This window comes from Nicotiana sylvestris, chromosome 7 (genome assembly GCF_000393655.2).
Source record: "Nicotiana sylvestris chromosome 7, ASM39365v2, whole genome shotgun sequence".
In the NCBI taxonomy this organism is placed as follows: Eukaryota; Viridiplantae; Streptophyta; class Magnoliopsida; order Solanales; family Solanaceae; genus Nicotiana; species Nicotiana sylvestris.
The window spans coordinates 94,765,096-94,786,116 of record NC_091063.1 but is presented as its reverse complement, the minus strand read 5'-3'; the positions used below and the strand labels follow the sequence as shown (position 1 = coordinate 94,786,116).

Below are 21,021 nucleotides of genomic sequence, written 5' to 3'. Positions count from 1 at the left end.
CATCAGGTATTTAGAGGGGGGAGGGGGGAGGAGCATAGGAAGCATATAGATTTGGAGGTAGGGTGGGTGAGGAGAGTAGTATAAAAAATTATTTTTCCTAAAAAATAGTTTCTACTCACTATCCAACAACAATAACAACATCCCGGTATATTATCACAAGTGGAGTCTGGGAGGGTAGAATGTACGCAGCCTTACCTCTACCCTGGTAGGGCAGAGAGTCTATGTCCAAAAGACCCTCGGCTAAAGAGAAGATGTAAGAAGCACTTGTAGCAAGTAATAACAATACAAGATATTTACAAAACTAAATCCAAGATAACAAAGGGGAAGATGAAAGAAGTACTTATCACAAGTAATAACAATACAAAATATATAATGATATCAAACTAAAGGGATACGCAAGTACTATCAATATAAGATATGTGAAAATAGCAAACTAAGGGTAAAAGAGATTTCATACTAACACTAATATTGTTTAACTAAGGAAGACAAAGGGAAACACTCAACTACATACTAACCTTCTACCCTAATTCTCAACCTCCACAATCTCCTAAGTCCTATCAAGGGTCATGTCCTCAGTAAGCTCAAGTTGCGTCATGTCCCGCCTGATCACCTCTCCTCAAGACTTCTTCGGCCTACCCCTACCCTTCCTCTTACCCCCAAGACCCAGGGGCGGATTTAGCTTAGCCCAAGCGGTGTCACGTGACACCGCTTCGTCGAAAATCTTTACTAATTATTTATATAAAATTCAAATTAAAAAATAAGAAAAACGATAATATTAAATAAGTGACACCACTTGTCACAAAGAGACGCCTAGCTTATCCGGTCAAAGCCTCAAGATTTGTAGCCAAGGACTCGAGTTCGAACCTCTGTAACCTCATTCTATATTTTAATACTTTTGTACTACTTGACTAGCACAATACATTTTATAAATTGAAGGATGCTGCATTGTAAGTTGTGTTGTTTCTTTTTCTTGATTGTTTTTTTAAGTATGATATTATCACAGTAATCTTTTTATTTGTTCATGTCTAAAATGGTAACACCGCTTACAAAAATTCCAGCCTATGCCACTGCCAAGACCAACCTCTCACACCTCTTGACCGGGACATCTTTGTTTCTCCTCTTAACATACTCGAACCATCTCAGCCTCACCTCTCGCATAGTTTTCTCCATAGGGGTCACTCCCACCTTGTCCCTAATAACTTCATTTCTAATTTTGTCTAACCTCATGTGCCCACATATCCATCTCAACATCCTCATCTCTGCTTATTTCATCTGCTGGACATGAGAGTTTTTAACGGGCCAACACTCTGCCACATACAACATAGTCGGTCTAACCACTACCTTGTAGAACTTCCCTTTAAGTATCAACAACACATTCTTATCGCATACGACACCGGAAACGAGCCTCCACTTCATCCACCCTGCTCCAATGCGATGCGTGACATCCTCATCTATCTCCCCATCACTCTAAATCATAAACCCAAATTACTTAAAACTCTCTCTCCTGGAAATGACTTGTGTATCAAGCCTCACATCCTCGTTCACTTCTCGGGCAACGCCGCTGAACTTGCACTCCAAGTATTCGGTCTTGGTCCTGCTCAACTTGAAACCTTTAGACTCAAGGGTATGTCTCCAGACCTCCAGCCTCTCGTTGACACCACCACGCGTTTCATCAATTAGAGCTTTGTCATCTACAAATAACATGCACTAATGCACCACCCCTTGAATGTGCCACGTCAATGCGTCCATTTCTAAGGAAAACAGAAATGGGCTAAGTGCAGATCCCTGATGCAACCCCATCTCAACAGAAAAGTATTCAGAATCCCCTCCTGTTGTCCTTACCCATGTCTTAGCTCCATCATACATGTCCTAGATCACTCTAATATACGCTGCTGACACTCCCTTAGCCTCTAAACATCTTCATAGAACCTCTCTCAGGACTTTGTCATAAGCTTTCTCTAGGTCTATGAACACCATGTGCACGTCCTTCTTTATCGCTCTATAATGCTCCACCAATCTCCTCACAAGGTGAATGGCTTCAGTAGTCGACCGAACCGGCATGAAACCAAACTAATTCTCGAAAATAAACACTCCTCCTCATTCTCCCAAATTTTCATCGTATGGCTCGGCCACTATCCAAACACAAAAAAATATTTTTCTAAAAATGTTTTCTATTTACCAACCAAAAATAAAAAAATAAAAGTTTTTAGGAAATGTATATTTATATGGATGTCCATTAATCAAATATAACTCTCACTACTCTTCTCCATTATGTAGATAACCCCCACTACTTCTCACCATTATTGTTGTAACTCCCGCACCTCTATAACCTGCCCATGATCTTCCTCCATGATCTCAAATGCTTAATAGCATATTTATGGAATTCTTTTGGTATACCACAATGTTGTACTATAAATAGAGGATGAGAACTCATTTTGTAATATACTTGAATACATGGAAGAAATAAAAATCTCTTCTCTCTTGCTCCCTACATTCTTGTCTATTTTCTTATTTTATATTTTTACTTTAAGCTAAGTTTCGTAACACGTTATCAGCACGAATTGCTTATTTCATGATCTTCTATTTCAAGATTATGTGGTAGGTGTTCTTTAATTTCCATGGCTTTGGCCATACCATTTTGGCGGCAAGGTAACTTTATTTTAATTTTTCTTCACAATGGTAAGTGTTTATACAATTGTACTATACACAAATATTAAATTTTATGTTCTTTTAATCCTAAGAAATTAAATCTAATATGAAGTTGACCATACGTAAGTTTTTTTTCTGATTTCATTCATCGCAATGGTGTTTTTAGTGTTTTGCGGAAATATATGGTATTTTGAGATCTGAATGCTTAATAGTACATCAAGCTGTTAAAAACATGGCTTCGCGCTGAACTATGGCAATAATTATGAAGTGGTAATATTTTAAATGGTTCCATTCCATTATGACATTGGTTAAGGGAAAGACAGTGGGTTCAAGTCCCAGCGCACCATAAGGGTAAGACATCGGGTCCTGATGCACTATGATGATAAGAGTTGGATTTGAGTCCCAACTCATTATGGCCTAGCATGTTTTATATGGGTAAGGCATTGGGTTTGAGTCCCAATGCACCATATTGATGATCTAATGATGACTAATGAAAAATAATATATTTTTCATTAAAAAGTATGAAGCTTGTCCCACTTGATTTGCTCAATTCTTGAAGTGAATGTGATAGCAGTGCATAATAAATCTAAATGAAGACAAGTGGTTGACTAATGAACGTAGGCGTGCCAAAGACCAAAATAATAATAGTCAACACTATGATAATTATAAAAAGGAGAACAATAAGGGTTCTTAAAATAATCCTTCAAAGGTGAAGGAATTGTGTAACAATATGGTCTGCAAATATGAGGCACGCTCAGACGATTATAGACCATTTTTTTGAAAGTATGCGACGTGCGATAAGCATTTTAAATGCAGACTCATGTCTGAAGTGAGTGTGAAAATATATATATGTGATACAAATTATGCACAAGAATGTATTTATGCATGCTTGAATAAATACTACAACTCACCTCTATGGGAGGTTTGAGAGAAAGAAAGATCATAAACATTACTATGTGATTACACAAATATGTCATTGGTCGCGTACACGTGGTACGCCAAAAATATTTTACCATACCTTATAAAAAGTTATTAAAGGCAAAAGTAAAGCAAGAAATGAGTCTTGTCTATAATGTTTTTAATTGTGGCAATGATAAGGTAATTTTTTGTGTGGAGGAAATATTCACCACTTGATGGTGGTATAAAAGATCTTGTAGTACAAATTATTGAGAGCTCCGAAAGAGCGAATTTGTTACTACCCGAATAAATAAAATTATTCATGGCATTAGAGGTAGTAAGTCTCAAAAAGGAACTTTTTGAGTTTCAAATATATTAGCCAAAGTGGTTGGCATATTGAGACTATAAATGAAAGGAAAATTGAATATCTTCATATTACTATAATCATACCGGGTAAATATGAAAGGTTACCGAATTTTCTTCTATTTGTACTACAGATGTATAAGCATGCTGATGGAATCACATGCCATAGTAAATTAAATATTTACTGAAACAAATATTAGTTGGCACGACCGGTTGGCCATCCCGGTTCAATTATGATGTGAAAATTAATTGAGAATTTACATTGGTATATATTGAAGAAATAGAAAATTCTTCAAGAATTCTCTTGTGCTGCTTATTCTCATGATATGCCAGTCAAGGTTGGGATTGAATCCCTTAAAATCTGGAACGAATAAAAGGTGATATATATATGGGCTCAGTCACCTGCCATGTGAACCGTTTACTATTATATGATTTTAAAAGATGCATTTATTGTATGGTCACATGTGCATTTATTGTCAACTTGCAGTTTGGCTTTTGCAAGGTTGCTTGCTCAAGTTATTAGAGCACAGTTCTAGAATATAAATTATGATAATTTATTTTGATAATGCTGGTTTAAATCAAAGTTGGTTTAGCAGAAATTGTACGCCTCCAATTAAGCTAAACCATTGGTTAGGAGAATAAAACTCCCAAATCGAAATTTGGTATGAGGTATATTATTTAATATACAACATCACTTGTATGCATCTAGCCAATAAGTTATGATAAATTCTCCCTATCACAATTGGTTCAGGGTCAGGAACAAAATAATTTCTATATAGGAATATGGATGTGCCATATGATATAATTATCCCACCACAATGCACAAAGATTGGTCCCCAAAGAAGGTTGGAGATATGTGTTGGTGATCCCAAGATTTGGGGTAGAAAATGAGCAGCTGAAAAAAGTAATACATGGAATGAATTATTATGAGTACACTTAGATCCTCGTACAAGAAAATGTGAACTTGAAGTTCAAGTGATAATTCATTTCTAAAATATTTCCAGGCACATTGCTGACCCAAAACTAAATGTCATATTCGAGGTGCTAATGCTCCAAATAGAATAACGTCCATGATGGATAGAGTTTATGACATCGGTTCCAAAGATAAAACTCCTTGAAGAAGGAGAGAGCAAATGTTCAAGATGGTCATAATAAGGAGGCAAGTGTTTTATAAGAGCACCATGACATAACATTTTATAAGACCTCACGGGAGAGGCTCAGGTACCTGAAAATAATGAGATCTCGATAAGTTATGTCTTTATTGTGTGATGATGGAACCGATGTAAAATGATCATCGATGATATTGTTGATATAATGTAGCGCTCAATATTTTTAATATTGACGAGGATCTTGAGCTCAAATCTGTCATGGAATTTGTACAGATAAATGATTGGTTAATGAAAAATACACAATTAAGGTTGACTTCACTTAGAAAACGTGAAGTTTTGGATTGATAGTCCCAACACATGAAAGTATAAAGTCAGTGGGATAACACAAAATTTTACGTAAATGTCCTAGTATTGATTATATGGAAACATGTTCCCTTGTAGATGGTACAATTGCTTTCAGATTTTAGTCTGGCAATACCTGATAAATTTGATATGCGTATATAAAAATCATTGAAGGATTTAAACTGTTCTAAAGCATATTAAGGTTTCCAAGAAATTCATTAAATAAAACTTCAGCAAATCCTTATGTGGATTAGAGCAATCATGGCGTACATGATTTATTGGTGCACTATGTATCTTGCTAGAACCACAAGTATAACAATATGCTAGCGAGATATACTTTAATTCCTATATAAAGATACCGGAATACTATTATGATTATATTGCAAAAGAAGTCCTTGATATAGATTTGCTTATTCTAACAAATATTGTCAAGGTTATGTTGGTTATACAAATGCAGGGCATGGTTCGTTGTTCAGATAATCTATTTGGCTGTGAGCGTAATGCCAAATTCTGATATTCAACAAGATTTCAATTACATTGAAGATGATTCTGCATGCATAGCTCAATTGAAAGAAGGACTATCGAAGGAGACAAAATAAAACATATTTTACTATAGTTCTATTTCAGACATGATTGGTGTTCAACAAATTTGTTCAAGTGATAATTTGGCAAACTTCTTCACAAGGCATTGCCAACCTCAGCAATTGAGAAGTTGTTATACATGATTGGAATTTATCGTCTTTGAGATATCAAGTGATATTTTTGTCAGGGGGATTATAGCACGTGCTGCACTATTTTTTTCTTCGCACAGATTTTATCCCACTGGGTTTTCCTGGCAAGGTTTTTAACGAGGCAACAAGTAATGCGTATTACAAGATATGTGCTCTTTTTCCTTCACTAAGATTTTTTTCACAGAGTTTTTTCTTGGTAAGGTTTTAACGAGGCACATTATCTATGGACATCCAAGGGAGAGTGTTAGGAAATATATATTTATATGGATGTCCACTAATCAAATATAACTCCCACTACTCTTCTCCATTATGTAGATAACCCCACTACTTCTCACCATTATTGTTGTAACTCCCACACCTCCATAATCTACCAATGATCTTCCTCCATGATCTCAAATGCTTAATAGCATATTTATGAAATTCTTTTGGTATACCATAATATTGTACTTAAATAGAGGATGAGAACTCATTTTGTAATATACTTGAATACATGAAATATCTCTTCTTTCTTGCTCCATACGTTCTTGTCTATTTTTTTATTTTATATTATTACTTTAAGCTAATTTTCCTAACAAAAATAAAACCACATTGAAAAAGAGAGCTTGTAAGCACAATTTCAATTCCAACGTTTATTGCAAAACAGTACTTCCTCTCACTCTCTACCTCGGCCGGTGTTCCGGTGGAAACCCGATGAATCTCCGAGCTGACTTCACGTCTCCGAGCATATCTCCAGCCGGAAGTAATTACTCGAATAGACCTTGTAAGCATCTTCAGTCTTCAGTTCAGGACTTAGGGTTCAGGTTCCTAACTCTAATTCTCTCTTGAATCTTTGTTCTTATTGGAGTTCAATTTTTTTTTTGCACCTAATATTAAAGTTTTTGATTGATTCAGCATTCTTCCCGCTTGCCTTTTTTTTTTTTGACGACATTGGTAAAAATTACCCCCAAAACATTGCCTTTTTCGTGATTGTGTATGTTCAGGGTTTCGTTTTCAATTTTACTGAGTAGAATTCTTTCAGCGCCTATTTTAATTGATCTTTTCTTTTCATGAACCACACAATATGATAAATGGACCCTAAGTAGGTTTTGAAGTAGGTTGGCAGTCAGCTTAAAATTCCTCAAACTATGTTGAATAGAGCATGAATGGATATTCGAGGACTCCTATAGCTGTCAACTAATTTAGGATTGACGCGTACTAGATGAATTCTACTGACTTTTATGGTTTTGGTCATAATGAATCTAAATGATTATTTAACTGTTGCATGAAAATTAGTGTTTTCATAATTTGACTTTATATGTTCTTTGGATGCAAGAATGGCATCTACTGGACAACCACAGTCAACTTTGAAGAGACCTAGTTCTGCAGTTAACAGAGAAGGAGATAAACTCATTATCACTCCTTTAGGGGCTGGAAATGAAGTGGGGCGGTCCTGTGTTTACATGTCTTTCAAAGGGAAAACAGTCTTGGTAGGCTACACGTCTTTGTCATTCTTCTTCAAGATCTTTTTTTTGGGCCACAAGTTCTGAACTCGATTAATTACATTTGATGTTTTTTGGCAGTTTGACTGTGGCATTCATCCAGCTTACCCAGGCATGGCTGCTTTGCCGTATTTTGATGAAATTGATCCTTCAACCATTGACGTTCTTCTCATTACCCAGTAAGTTTTCTGTGCCTTAGTTCTGTAATGTTCATTTTATTGTTTGAAAGATTGTGTCTCAATACAGCATCTCAGCACAAGTTATTTTTTTTCTTTCTATTTTCTTTTTCCAGCTTTATTACATGACTGGCTTCTTAAACTTTTTCTTTTGTTTATTGTTTTCCTCTTGGTGGATGATTTTGAATGTTGAGTGTTAATTCTTTATGGGAAAATAGCAGTTTTGGTCCTTGTGTTATTGTTTCAGTTCTAGTCCTTGTGATATTAAACGAAGCACATTTAACCTTTAATTAAATAATGTGAGTGTTTTTGGTCCCTTCACTAATGGAATTTGAAAAACAAACTGACAGCTAAATATTAAGAAGCGCAATTCAGACATTTAAAAAATTTCAGCTTGGTTTTAAGTTTTTTATCCATGCGTCCATTTAGCTAAGTAGTGGGTTAGTCAGATTGATATTAAGTGGCAATAAATTGAATAGGTATTGCAGTGCAGTACTTCTTCTCCCAATGTGTTCTATTGCTTAAACGGATGCAAAGCTCATCTGAGCTAAATTCATGGTGGAGCCTATTTGATTGTATATTGATTTGATTCTTTATCAAGTTCATGTTGCTAAAGGCTCCACAAGAAGAGTGGTTAAGTTTCAACGCAAGAAGAAAAACAAATTATAAAGACGAAAGAAGATGCACAACTAAGTAGAATTAATATTATCGGCTCTTATGTTTGGGTGATTCTATGTGTTCTTGGTAGAGCTTTTCACGGATCTTCTTATATAAGAGGAGTCAGGAAAAAAAGGCACTGCCATTAACCAACTAAAAAACCTAATCTTTCATTGAATCCAAATGGAAGATGGGAGGAAAAGGGTTTCTTTGCTGGGAGACTATGCAAATTAAAATGTTAGAATTAAGTTATTCTTTTGTGAGGTTTTGTTGCTGAAAATCGTACCAATAATATCCAAATTGCATCTCTTAGTAGCTACTGTCAGTTGTTTAACTTGTTTTTTTAAGTTACTTTGGTGAAGGGAACAAAAACCCTCGTATTGTTTAATTAAAGGTTAAATGTGCTTCATCTAATATCACAAGGACTAAAGTTGGAATTAAGTGATAACATAAAGACCAAAGGTGCTATTTTCCAATTCTTTATTGTTCTGCTCATTTAAGGTTCAAACATAAAATGGGACAAAGGAGATAATTTTTTATATCGTTCTCTGCGCTGACTTTCATATTTTTTATTATCGTGATTACATACTTAGAAGTTGAAAAAGAAGATTTCTTTTTTGTGATTGTACTCACATGTTTGGAAGTGCACAAACTTCAATTGGTTTGAAGTCGTCAATGGACTAGCTCATCATTGTTAGAATGGTCCAGATAGGGGACCAATGCTTCAAAGAGCCATTGACGAGTTATTAGAAGCAAAGTGGCCAATGTTCAGAGCAAAAAAGCTTTACTAGATAATCCCCGCTACCTTTCATTGGTACAGGTACTAGGTAACATTGTTCATAGATGGTGAGAAATCACCTGGTATTTTGCCTCTACTAGGATTATGAGAGTGGACTAATCTAGTTCATCTTATTATCTATTCTATGTGGTTCTAATTTTCAGTGAACTAGTCTTAGTGTACGTGCGTTGTGCGTGTACTCCACCGCAATGGATTAATTTTCTTAAAAAATCACGTAAGTATTATTTTATAAAATAAAAGCATAAGCTCCTGAAATTGATGAATGCTAATCCTATGTACCCTCTCTACCTTAAGAAGGTAGGGGTAAGGTTTGTGTATGCTTTACCCTCCCAGACCCCAATGGACACCGGGTCTGTTGTTGTTGTTGTTGTAATAAAAGAAAAAACCATGTCTCATGGAAGTCCTCCATCATCATTTAATATATTTATTTGAAATTTTGTGCTAGTTTTACAATTTTATTAGCTTAATTTCACTGTTTATCATACTTCCTTTTTAGTTTTAGCAAAGACTTAATCCTTGAACATTTAAGGGTTGTAATGAAATTTTTCTTAAAAGGCTATTTTAAAGTTTATTCGAGAAGATAAAAATAGGGTTGCTATACTTGTATTACGATTCTTAAAATATTGTCAAGTAACATAAATTGAAGTTGAATCTTATGCCTTCTCAATTTATTTTCCCTCAAAGGTTTCAATATTAACTCTGTAGTAAGCTTTTAGTTTTATACATTTTATCTTTTACTATTTCATCCTCATTTCTTCAAGTTTGCAAATTTTAACCAAGTTAACTCTTAATACTTTATTATATATAACCGATTTGTTCATATGGAAACAAATTTATGGTCTCTAAAATTTGGGTCAAACTTGAAAATGAATTTACTTTTATGAATTTGGGAAAGAATAGAATTGGATTCTTTTGCTAATTAGTTAATTCAAATAATTAATTATTTTTTTTCAATGTTAAAAAAATAATTTATTTTTTATTGATCAAATTCTTAATTTTAGCTCTGATGTCCAATGTGGCATGATGGCATATTTAAGGCACAATCTATCCATTTTTTCAGTGAAAACATTAATTTTTTGATAATCAGTAAGAAGATTAATTTAATTCATTTCATGGAACCCAGACGCTGCAATACACACAAAGGTCTGAAACTCTCTTAGCTAAATGAAAAGCACAATCTATCATCAATTGCTTCTCTAAGAAACATTTAATTCTAAGTTACATTTAACACTCTTTGGGACAATTAAACAAAAGGAAACCAAAAGAGTCCAAAAGATTTAAATTTCCACTGCACGGCCCCTTATAGTCAAAAGAGATCAAACAACACAATCAGAATCCTACATTCTTGGTGAAGAAATCATGCCTTGATTCCATATTCCAGTTCATAGGCCAAGGAAACTTTTTTGTGTTAATGTTTCCATCGCATCCCCCAATTAGCTATACTCTACTCCTCCCACCATACCTTCCCACCACTAACACCTCACCTCCACCCCAATCCTACCTCCACGACACCTATTCCACCACAATTTAATACTTTAGCAAATTGGTTTTTATATTGATTCATTTCAAACTTTCTTTTGATAATTGAGAAATTCTCGAGGTCAGCGGTGCACGGTTTGAAGCTAAGTGGATGATGGGCCCACCCCTCTACTCCCCCACTTAAATACCAAACTTTTGTTTGGGGCACGGTTCGAACCTGTTGCTTCATTTGAACTTATTTTCATGTCAAAATGTTTAATTACATGAGAAAAAGAGAAGCTACCATTGAATTAGTAAAGAAACCGCATATGAAAGAGCTCCTCATATAGGAATCTAGGGTACATGAAATAAAGGGAAGTATCATAATTACTAACAAGTATTTCTAACATTCTAGGTGTTGAACATAGGAAACGGTTCAACATAACCTTTTACAATTTGAATAGAAGAAAATAACCCTGCAAAGATCTCTTGCATTTTAATTATAGACCTCATGCGTGTAAAAGTAAATATCTCTCGACAGATTTGGCATAAAACTATAAAGAACACCAAACATAATACCTTCTAAAATGACCTGAAGAGCATATACTGAGAGCTTGGGAGTATATCTGCCAACTAAGTAAGCTAACAAAAATAATGAAGAGATACATTGAAACTGTATTTTCTTGCAGATGAGAATATTGGCTTAAAAGCAATATGCACTGCAATTTGACTATCTTAAATCAGCTTCATCTGCATCGCTGTCCTAAACTTCACCTCCTCTGCCAACTACTTTAACCACAAAAGCTAATATGAAATCAATGTATATCCTTATAATCAACCTCTACACTTGACTCAGTAACTATACCATACTTTTTTTTAGGAAAAAGTTATTTTTTGAGAGATTAGTAACTATATCATTCTTATTTTTTGAGAGATTGGTAACTATACCATACTTAAAAGGGATTTCTCCCATTAAGACAGTTATTTTTTTTGATAAGGTAGGTTAAATCCCATTAAGACAGTTTCTCCCCCCTTTTTGATACATACCTAAAATATAATATCTGAATGATGATCTCCTGTTAGGTGAGCATCCATCAATAACCTATAATCTATGAAGGTTCAGGCTCAACTTCTCGTTTTAAGTTAGCATACCTACAAGTCAGTCCGGGGCTCTGTGATGCAATATTCCATATATAAGCAAGAAACTGAATCTTAGTATGTCCTCAATCTTCGTATACAAGTCCATGCACCATTAAAATGCATGCAACAATAACTATTACGATGATCCTGTAGGAACTTAGTATCCTAAATAATATCATCGAACCATATGATGAGAGATAATTTGGCTGATCAACAAAACCTCCTGCAGCATCCAAGATCTGTTAAATGCTCCCTTATCCTAGAAATAACTTAGCATTTGGTTCCATAATCTCAATCTCCTCTAAAATATCAAGGGCATGCTTCATATATCAGATAGCCACAAGTAAGTTGGACTGTGATACCACTGTTCCAAAAGTACTTAACACAATGTGAAACCTTATACCAGAGTAGGTAAAAGATGTTTCTTCGGTGCATAAATGTCAGCATGATGACATGATTGTCACCAATAATAATAACAATTTCATTTCCATAACGTATAATTCTATGGGATAAATACAAGATTACAAGTATACAACAACCCCATGCAAAGTGATGGTATGCCTTCATGATGATGAATCAATTTCATAAACGTCTGCATGACGACTAATCAGACACTGCTTGGAGATCAATCATGGGATGTTGAAAAACGAACCTCAATTTTGTCCATGGAGTGAATAATATCATGTTCATCAAATAACATATCTTCAACCGAGACTTTGCTCACTTTAACATAATTTGACAAAAGCAACTTGTATATGGCCTTTGTTGCATGAGTCATAAATACACGCCCTTTAAATGTAGTCTGAAAATAAAAGGAGCTAATATGAATCAACAAAAGAAGTACTAAACAGTTGCAAGTAAAAAAGATTTTGAACCCCTAAACAAACCTTTTCGAGGAAATAAGGAAGGGAGGCAGCATGATCTAAGTGAAAATTGCAAAGCATTAGAGCAAGTTAGTGCAAGCATTTAGAGTAAGATAAAAAGGAAAGGGACCAAAAAAATTCAGGATAAAAAAGAAACAGCTAAACAAATGGTCATCAGTTAATATGCATGTCAAAGGACTTGAACGCACTGTAGAGACAATTGGCGGGTGCACAAGTAATCTATATCTATACTATATTAAAAACACGAAGACCCTTAGCAAAATATTGTTCGCCTTTTTTGCCCTTTAAAAATAAAGTTCACATTGGACAATATTGTAATCAATTATTTTTCTAATATTTAGGATTTTGAAGTCAAATAAATTTTTTTAATTAAAGTTTACTTATTTGATCTATGTAAAATTCCTAAGATTTAAGAATTTGAGATTGCGTAAGATTTTACCTCGAAATTTTCTATTGGGCTAAATAATAACATCTCACAACTCCTTTCACGTTAAGTTATAGATAAATAAAATTTTTGATTCTCATAATATTCACAAATTCTCAAAAAAATAATTTTTAAGTGGTTCATATAAAAGCAAAGAGGCCAACGAAAACTAAAAAAGTATAAGCACAAAAAAAAATCTTTGTGGCTATCTTAACAAATTAATCTAAGCATTTTTGTTAAATCACCTTTGTTGGTTTTTCTTTCTCTTTCTTCACCTTTAATGTCAAAATATATTTTAAAGGGATACTCTATGGTTCTTCCTTTAAAAATATATTTTACACTAGACAAAATAGAACATCCGTTGAAATTTGGTTATTTAATTTTTCCTAATTTGAATTATAGCAAAAATGATCAATATTTTAATCCTTTGAAGATAAATTTATATTACAAATTATTATTTTAATACTATTAAATTAACTGTAATTTTAACTATTACATTTTTTTATTTGAATAATGTACAAACTCAAACCTTTAGGTACTTAAATTATAACATTAAAAATATCTAACTAAATTTAACTTTGTTATTAAATTTCAAAGGGTAAAAGGAATTTTCCAAGTTATAAATGCTTGGACAAAATTATTGTTATATTTTAATATTTAAAGCTTAGATGAGCTAATATGAATTTGAATAAACAAAAAAATCATTCCTTTTAAGTTGAAAACAAATAATTAATGTCTAAATTAATTAACTAATTATCAATTAAAAGTATCCAATGAAATTTATTTCCAAATTAATTATATAGGTAAATATTATTTCAAGTTGATAAACTCTTTGACTACATAAATATGTTTTTATAAAAAGAGCATTGGTAATGAACGGTATAAAAAATAAATCAAATATTTATTCTATAGTACTAAAAGTCAAATTGGTAAAAATATAAATTTAAAACAATAATAATAAAACAATAGTAGATAAAATGCATTCTAAATTGAATTATTGGTATTAATTTTTTTCTTTTCACTTTCATTTCAACACTTGGTAGCTCCCTATATATTTTATATATAAAATACTTTGGTAAAATATTAACGCAACATTAGTCAAATTTAAACTTTGCATCATTACCTATAAATTTTTTCTATGATCTACAGGGCAATCTCTTTATTTCCAAATCTCTAATATACCAAAAGATTTAACTTTTAATTTTATTTATTTGAAAAATATTTTTGTGATTTATTTGTTTCCGGCATTGGGTAAAAAATAAGAATTTTAAAAGCACAATAATATGGCATCTAAGGACTTTTGTGCCACAAGTTTTTTTCCGATTGAGTTAGATAAATGAGATTAACATTCATTATTTTAAACAACTTACCCTTTTAAAATTTTTATTTTTACATTATGTGGTTTTATGTACCCCTTGACATAAATACACGCGCAAAGCGCGTACCATAAGACTAGTTATATTAAAAGCATGAAAGACCTTAGTAAAATGTCGTTCGCCTTTTTTAACCTTTCAAAAAAGAGTTCACATTAGACAAAATAGTCGTTTAATTATTATCCTAATAATTAAGATTTTGAAGGAAAAAAGGGCAACTCGGTGCACTAAGCTCCCGCTATGCGCGGGATTCGGGGAAGGGCAGGACCACAAGGGTCTATTGTACGCAGTCTTATCGTGCATTTTGCAAGAAGTTGTTTCCACAACTATATTTAAGATTTTGAAACTTTTACATTAAAATTAATCAACCCAAAACTGTTCTGATTCACACCATAAAATCAATGAAAATTTGAGAAATATGGACTAAGTTCTTGGACCACCCATCTCCCAAAAAAACCCATACGACTGATAAAGTCAATAGCTTGAAAATTTTCTCTCAAACTTAACCGGAATTTAATTTAAACTTGCTAGAATTTTTTTCTTGAATACTCTGATTTTTGTTTTCTCTCTGTCTAGTAGTTGTTGTTTTTTCTCTTTTCATTCTTGTGAACTGTTCCTACTCTCGCTTGTCATCCAAGGAAGAAGATTTTGCAGGAGAGGTCGTAGGTCTGTGATGTTTAGTGTAGAAAGGGAGAAAGAGATGATGGAAGGAAGAAGTGAAGGATATGATCGGGTGAAATTTTTTTGGTTGGGGGAGGTGTTCTTTTGAAAAAGAAGAAAAATGGAAAACAAATGTGAAAAAAGCAACCTGCCAGAGTTTCGGACTGGATCTGGTTGTAATATCTTAGGGGCAAATAAATTCACTTCAAATTAGAATAGTGGGGTATTAGATCACCTGTAAAGTGTGGGTGTGTAAATGACTTTTTTGGACAAGTTTAACGGGCAATTTATGCCTTTTCTCTTCTTTTTAAAAGATTTAGCAAACATATATGGCTAGGGTTATTTGACATGTGAAAACTTGTTCTGTAGGTTGTCGACTTCCATCAGACTATGGAAGTAAATGACATTCACTTTTGGTGTTATACTGCCGGTCTTGTCCTTGGTGCTGCCATGTTTATGGTTGATATTGCTGGTGTTCGAGTTCTCTATACAGGAGACTACTCCCGTGAAGAAGACAGGCATCTCCGTGCTGCTGAGACCCCAGAATTTTCTCCAGATATTTGCATTATAGAATCAACTTATGGTGTTCAACTCCATATGCCACGTCAGATAAGAGAGAAGCTTTTCACTGATGTGATACACTCAACACTCATGCAAGGGGGTCGGGTGCTGATTCCTGCTTTCGCCTTGGGACGTGCACAGGAACTTCTCCTCATCCTGGAGGAATATTGGTCTAACCATCCTGAACTTGCTAATTTCCCCATATATTATGCTTCTCCACTTGCAAGAAAGTGTATGGCTGTCTATCAGGCTTACATCAATTCCATGAATGAAAGGATCCGCAATCAGTTTGCCAGCTCAGATCCATTCAATTTCAAACATATTTCTTCCCTGAACAGTATTGAAGATTTTACAGACAACAAACCATGTGTTGTGATGGCAAGCCCAGGTAGTCTTCAAAGTGGTTTGTCAAGGCAGCTGTTCAATAAATGGTGCTCTGACAAGAAAAATGCTTGTGTTATACCTGGGTATGTGGTGGAAGGGACCTTGGCTAAGACTATCATCAATGAACCGAAGGAAGTCACCTTACAAAATGGCTTGAGTGCTCCACTTAATATGCAGGTTCATTATATTTCATAATCAGCTCACACGGATTATGCTCAGACTAGTACCTTCTTGAAAGAACTGATGCCTCCCAACATAATTCTAGTCCATGGAGAGGCTAATGAGATGGGAAGGCTCAAGCAGAAACTTACCTCCCTCTTTGCTGATGGAAATACTAAAATAATTACGCCCAAGAACTGTCAATCAGTTGAAATGCACTTCAACTCTGAGAAAATGGCTAAAACTGTTGGAAATCTGGCTGAAAAGACCCCTGAAGTGGGTGAAATTGTCAGTGGTTTACTTGTAAAGAAAGGTTTCACTTACCAGATCATGGCATCTGATGATCTCCATGTCTTTTCTCAGCTATCCACTGCAAATGTCACACAGAGAATTACTATCCCATATTCAGGTGCTTTCGCCGTTATACAACACAGGCTTAAGCAAATCTATGAAAGTGTAGAGTCCTCGACAGATGAGGAATCTGGTGTTCCAAGTTTGCGAGTGCATGAGCGAGTGACAGTGAAGCAGGAGTCAGAGAATCATCTTTGCACAGCAGATCCAATTAGTGACATGGTATCTGACTCCATCGTGGCATTGGTTTTGAATGCCAGCAGGGAGATGCCTAAAGTATCAGTTGAGTCGGAAACGTTGATGAACGAGGAGGAAGATGCCAAGAAAGCTGAGAAAATAGTCCATGCACTCCTTGTTTCTCTGTTTGGTGACGTGAAATTTGGGAACGACGGTAAGCTGGTAATAAATGTTGATGGGAATGTGGCTAATCTTGATAAACAAACTGGTGATGTTGAATGTGAAAATGAAGGTCTCAAGGAGAGAGTTAGGACTGCATACCGGAGAATTAGAAGTGCTGTGAAGCCAATACCGCTTTCTGCAGCTTAGTCTCTTGTACTTTTTCTTTACTGAGTTAGAGATTGTATGCAAGAATAACATTGTACTTTATTTTCAGCTTCATAGATAGGAAGCAAAATATATTCTGAATTCATTGTTCTGTTCAGTAAATCTCTCTTTTCCCTCTAATTTGTTTGATCTGAAATTTCTTCTGTTCCAAGTTGTGGATGTTGGTGTTATGCATTTGGATAATTTTGGTAGAATTTTCTCCAAGGTACTATGTTTATTTTCCTTAGATTTGGATGTTTGAGCTGGAAAGAAATTCTTTACCAGTCATCGATGAACTGGCCATGAATGTTAGCACGAAGAATCTTTGAGCATGTGATCAGAAGTTCTAAAAAGCAATCTTACCCGATTATTTGCTGCTCCCCTTACAGGCGCATCCCATGCAATGGCATTTCTGTTAGATGATTATAATACTTTTGGGCAGGATACTATTTGTCAGTTCAGATTTGTATGATGATCTGTTTTCCAATCATTGGTCCGCTAGTTTAAAATAGACTTGCTGCTCTTCTTTTTTGTTGATTGGATGTTGTTACCTTTAACGGACACTAGTAGTCATTTTTATTTCATGGTTCACGTTAAATCTAATAGTCAGAGTTTGTTAATATTGTACGGAGACTAAACATGCACTATTTAACAACTTTAAAAAATAAGCTTCTCAAAATATATTTAAAAGATTATTCTAAGTCTCTCCCAATTATAAGAGATCATTCTCGCAAGTGGAATACAACTTATTTTATGTTAATACAAGTAATATAACTTAAAGTGGAAAAACGGGCATTCTCGCAAATCAAACAAATGGAGGAAAATTTTGAAACAAAAGAAAAAAGTAGTGACAAATGTTTCTCACAATTGCCATACAATTTTAATTCGTGTAAACCTATTTAGTCAGACAATGAGTTTAATAAAAGGCAGAATAACCGGAGAGATACTTGTACTTTCTTTAGTTTAGTCTACGTATTCCACGAAGTTTCATTTAGAAATGTGAACTCGATCAAAATTGTATTTTAAACATATCCAACCTTGTGCATTGTTCACTCTCCTTGATACGGAGGACACATCAGATCCACTGGATAAGTAATATCCATATCATAATTTACTTTTACAAAAAAAAATATTGTTTATAAAAATTTCAAATCAATTTCTTTTTCTCAAAAGGAAAAAAAGAGAAGAAAAGAATCCCACACCTTTCTCTCCTCTCTCCACATTCCGAGCTCTCTGTCTTTCACCCACCATCATCATTTTCACTCTTAAAAGTTCACAAAATTCTCACATGGTGACAAGTTACTTCTTGCCACTCTTCATAGTTTTTTCCTCTATTTAACCACTTCTTTCTACTCTATTCTTCCCACTTACAAAAGGTCAAAACCCTCAATTCCACCCAATATAACAATCTAAATTATGCACAAAAAGAAATAATTCAACAATTAATTTTGTCGATAGCCTCAAATCTTCATTCTTTAAGGCCAACAAAAAGAAAACAGAGAATTGAATTGTTTAAAGGCATAGAATCTGTGGACAAGAAGGCTTGTAAAATTTCCATTAATGTTGATGGTATATCGCCGTTAAGAACCAAATCACCAAATCTGTTGAGCTCGAACTATTTCAAGACCCAAACTATTTCACCAATTGCTTCACTGAAGTGCTCATGTGCTAATGAAGCACTAGTTGTTTGTTTAAATAATCGGGATTGGACTAGAGTGGGCGACTCTTAATAATGGTTCTAGTGGATTCAAGATTTTAGGTGTGGTACTTAAGGATTTTTAGGTTTGTTATGTGGCTGAGAATTGAGTTTTGCAGTAGAGTGTCAAGGGTACTTGAAGCATTTTTATGTTATCAATGGGTTTGCGGTGCAATGTTAGAAAAATAGGAGAAACAACTTTGGATTCGCAGAAGATCTAATCAGCCTAGATATATCAGTTGGACTTACTATAGACTGCATGATGAGGGTATGAAATGGATTATGGATATTGAAACGATGTGGTCTCGTGATTTGGGTCACTCGGGATGAGTGTTGATTGAGATCCGTTATGTGATTGAATAGAGGTATTGATTCTAAAGGCAAGTCAAGAAGAAATCAGAAGAAACTGAGTCAACCTAGTAGTGGTTTGGATCAACATAGTTAAGAAAATGATCGGTTCCTTCAGTATGGTAAGGCAATACAAGTGTTTCGTGGTTGTACGTGCAGACTTAACAGCCTTCATAATTTGATTGATTTGGAGGTATTTGATTCTGATGGTTTTGATTATGTGTAAATAGGTCCCGAAAGAGTTATGACGGTTTAGAACACGACTTGAGTTGTATGTCTTTTGTGGCTATGGGAAGTTGGTTGTATATGTCACACCTCCTTTTTACACACCCGCGTGGGTACAAGGGAGTTTTTCCAATTAAAGGACAATCGAAACGAGATTGGTTCATTTATTTCAGAGTCGCCACTTGGGAGATTTAGGGTGTCCCAAGTCACCAATTTTAATCCCGAATCGAGGAAAAAAATGACTCCATATTACAGTCTGCGTACCAGAAATCCGGATAAGGAATTCTGTTAACCCGGGAGAAGGTGTTAGGCATTCCCGAGTTCCGTGGTTCTAGCACGGTCGCTCAACTGTTATATTCGGCTTGATTAATCTGATTTTTACTCAAATATGAACTTATGTGCAAATTTTAACTTTTTACTGCTTTCATTATTATTGTTATTATCTTACGAGAATTGCAACGTCGTGGAAACATATCTCGAACCACGTTACATCAATGCACACGTGGTTGTTGACATATCTCGACTCGGTTGGGATTTGGATTTGGGTCACACAAATGTACACCCGAGTTAAGGAGAATAAATTATTAAAGGCGCGCCTAAAGCAACTAGCGTCTTGTTATTTTGGGGAAGGCCTGTAAAATTCGCTAAACGGCCTGTCCTCGAATTCTAAGTATTTTAATATATACATTTAGAGGGCCCCGCGACTTGTACATTTGTTTGTCGAGGCTCGTCTCATTTATTATTAAAGAATTTGCAACGTCATGGAAATGCATTTCGGGTCACGCCATAATCAATATACCCGTGATTAGAGACACATTTCGATTCCGTTGAGATTTGGATTTGGGTCACATAAATGTGCACCCGAGTTTAAGGAGATAACATTATTAAATTTGTAGTCTCTTCTGATGGTGCTGGACTTGACAATTATATTCAACATCTGTTTGTTCATTTGTCACTTCTAAAGCACCGTTGGGCGACACTCCCATTCTCATTATTCTGAACGACCCTCATGCCAATTTGGCGAATCTTTGCCTTTTAACGGTTTTCTTTGCGTTTAACTTGCCCCAGTTCCATATGACTCGGGCTCTGAATAATCTCAAACCGTCTTTATTTCCTTTAAATGGTCTGATCGCCATTCCAGGGTTTTATGATTAACTTTTAAGGTTAGGCCCAAACTGTGTGCGCATGTCATGTCACTAGAATCGGCACTGAACAAAAATGATAAAAGGACTAAACAAAAGATGACTAGATATGATATAAGACCGGATTTTGCATTAGACCGGTGAAATGGTTTGAATAACAAAACAAACAAAACAAACCAGAACAAAATCCTGAAACAAACTGGACAAAATTTAAACAACCACTATGAAAAAACGGAAAGATAAAAAAGTTTGACACAAGACAAAATCCGAATTATAACCCTAATAATCCGAACAACAGAAATGACCACAAAATAAGCCACCACAACTTCTCTCTTGCTGACCAAGGGACGAAGCGTCCTCCCACTTTATCAAAAATTGGCATCTTAGCCACTGAGCTTTGCATCAATACTGCCAAGACCATTACCCGCTTCAACATCGTCACCCTCTGTCAACAAGTTCTCGATAGGGTTCG

At 34.8% G+C, this 21,021-nt stretch overlaps 2 protein-coding genes across 3 annotated transcripts; both read left to right on the top strand.

Moving 5' to 3' along the window:
* The first annotated feature begins 6,695 nt into the window (after nucleotides 1-6,695).
* LOC104235738 (cleavage and polyadenylation specificity factor subunit 3-I-like) lies at nucleotides 6,696-17,279 on the top strand. 2 transcript variants are annotated; one of them, XM_070150746.1, is made up of 4 exons: nucleotides 6,696-6,851; nucleotides 7,404-7,557; nucleotides 7,651-7,748; nucleotides 15,510-17,279. In XM_070150746.1, the coding sequence occupies exon 4, from the start codon at nucleotides 16,329-16,331 to the stop codon at nucleotides 17,139-17,141; it is 813 nt and encodes a 270-aa protein (XP_070006847.1). In that variant the 5' UTR covers nucleotides 6,696-6,851; nucleotides 7,404-7,557; nucleotides 7,651-7,748; nucleotides 15,510-16,328; the 3' UTR covers nucleotides 17,142-17,279. The 2 variants fall into 2 exon arrangements, with proteins under 2 accessions (XP_070006847.1, XP_070006848.1); XM_070150747.1 differs by having other exon boundaries at nucleotides 6,696-6,891.
* Nucleotides 15,531-16,280, top strand: LOC138873462 (cleavage and polyadenylation specificity factor subunit 3-I-like). Its single transcript, XM_070151931.1, has one exon. The coding sequence runs from the start codon at nucleotides 15,531-15,533 to the stop codon at nucleotides 16,278-16,280; it is 750 nt and encodes a 249-aa protein (XP_070008032.1).
* Nucleotides 17,280-21,021: the final 3,742 nt, after the last annotated feature.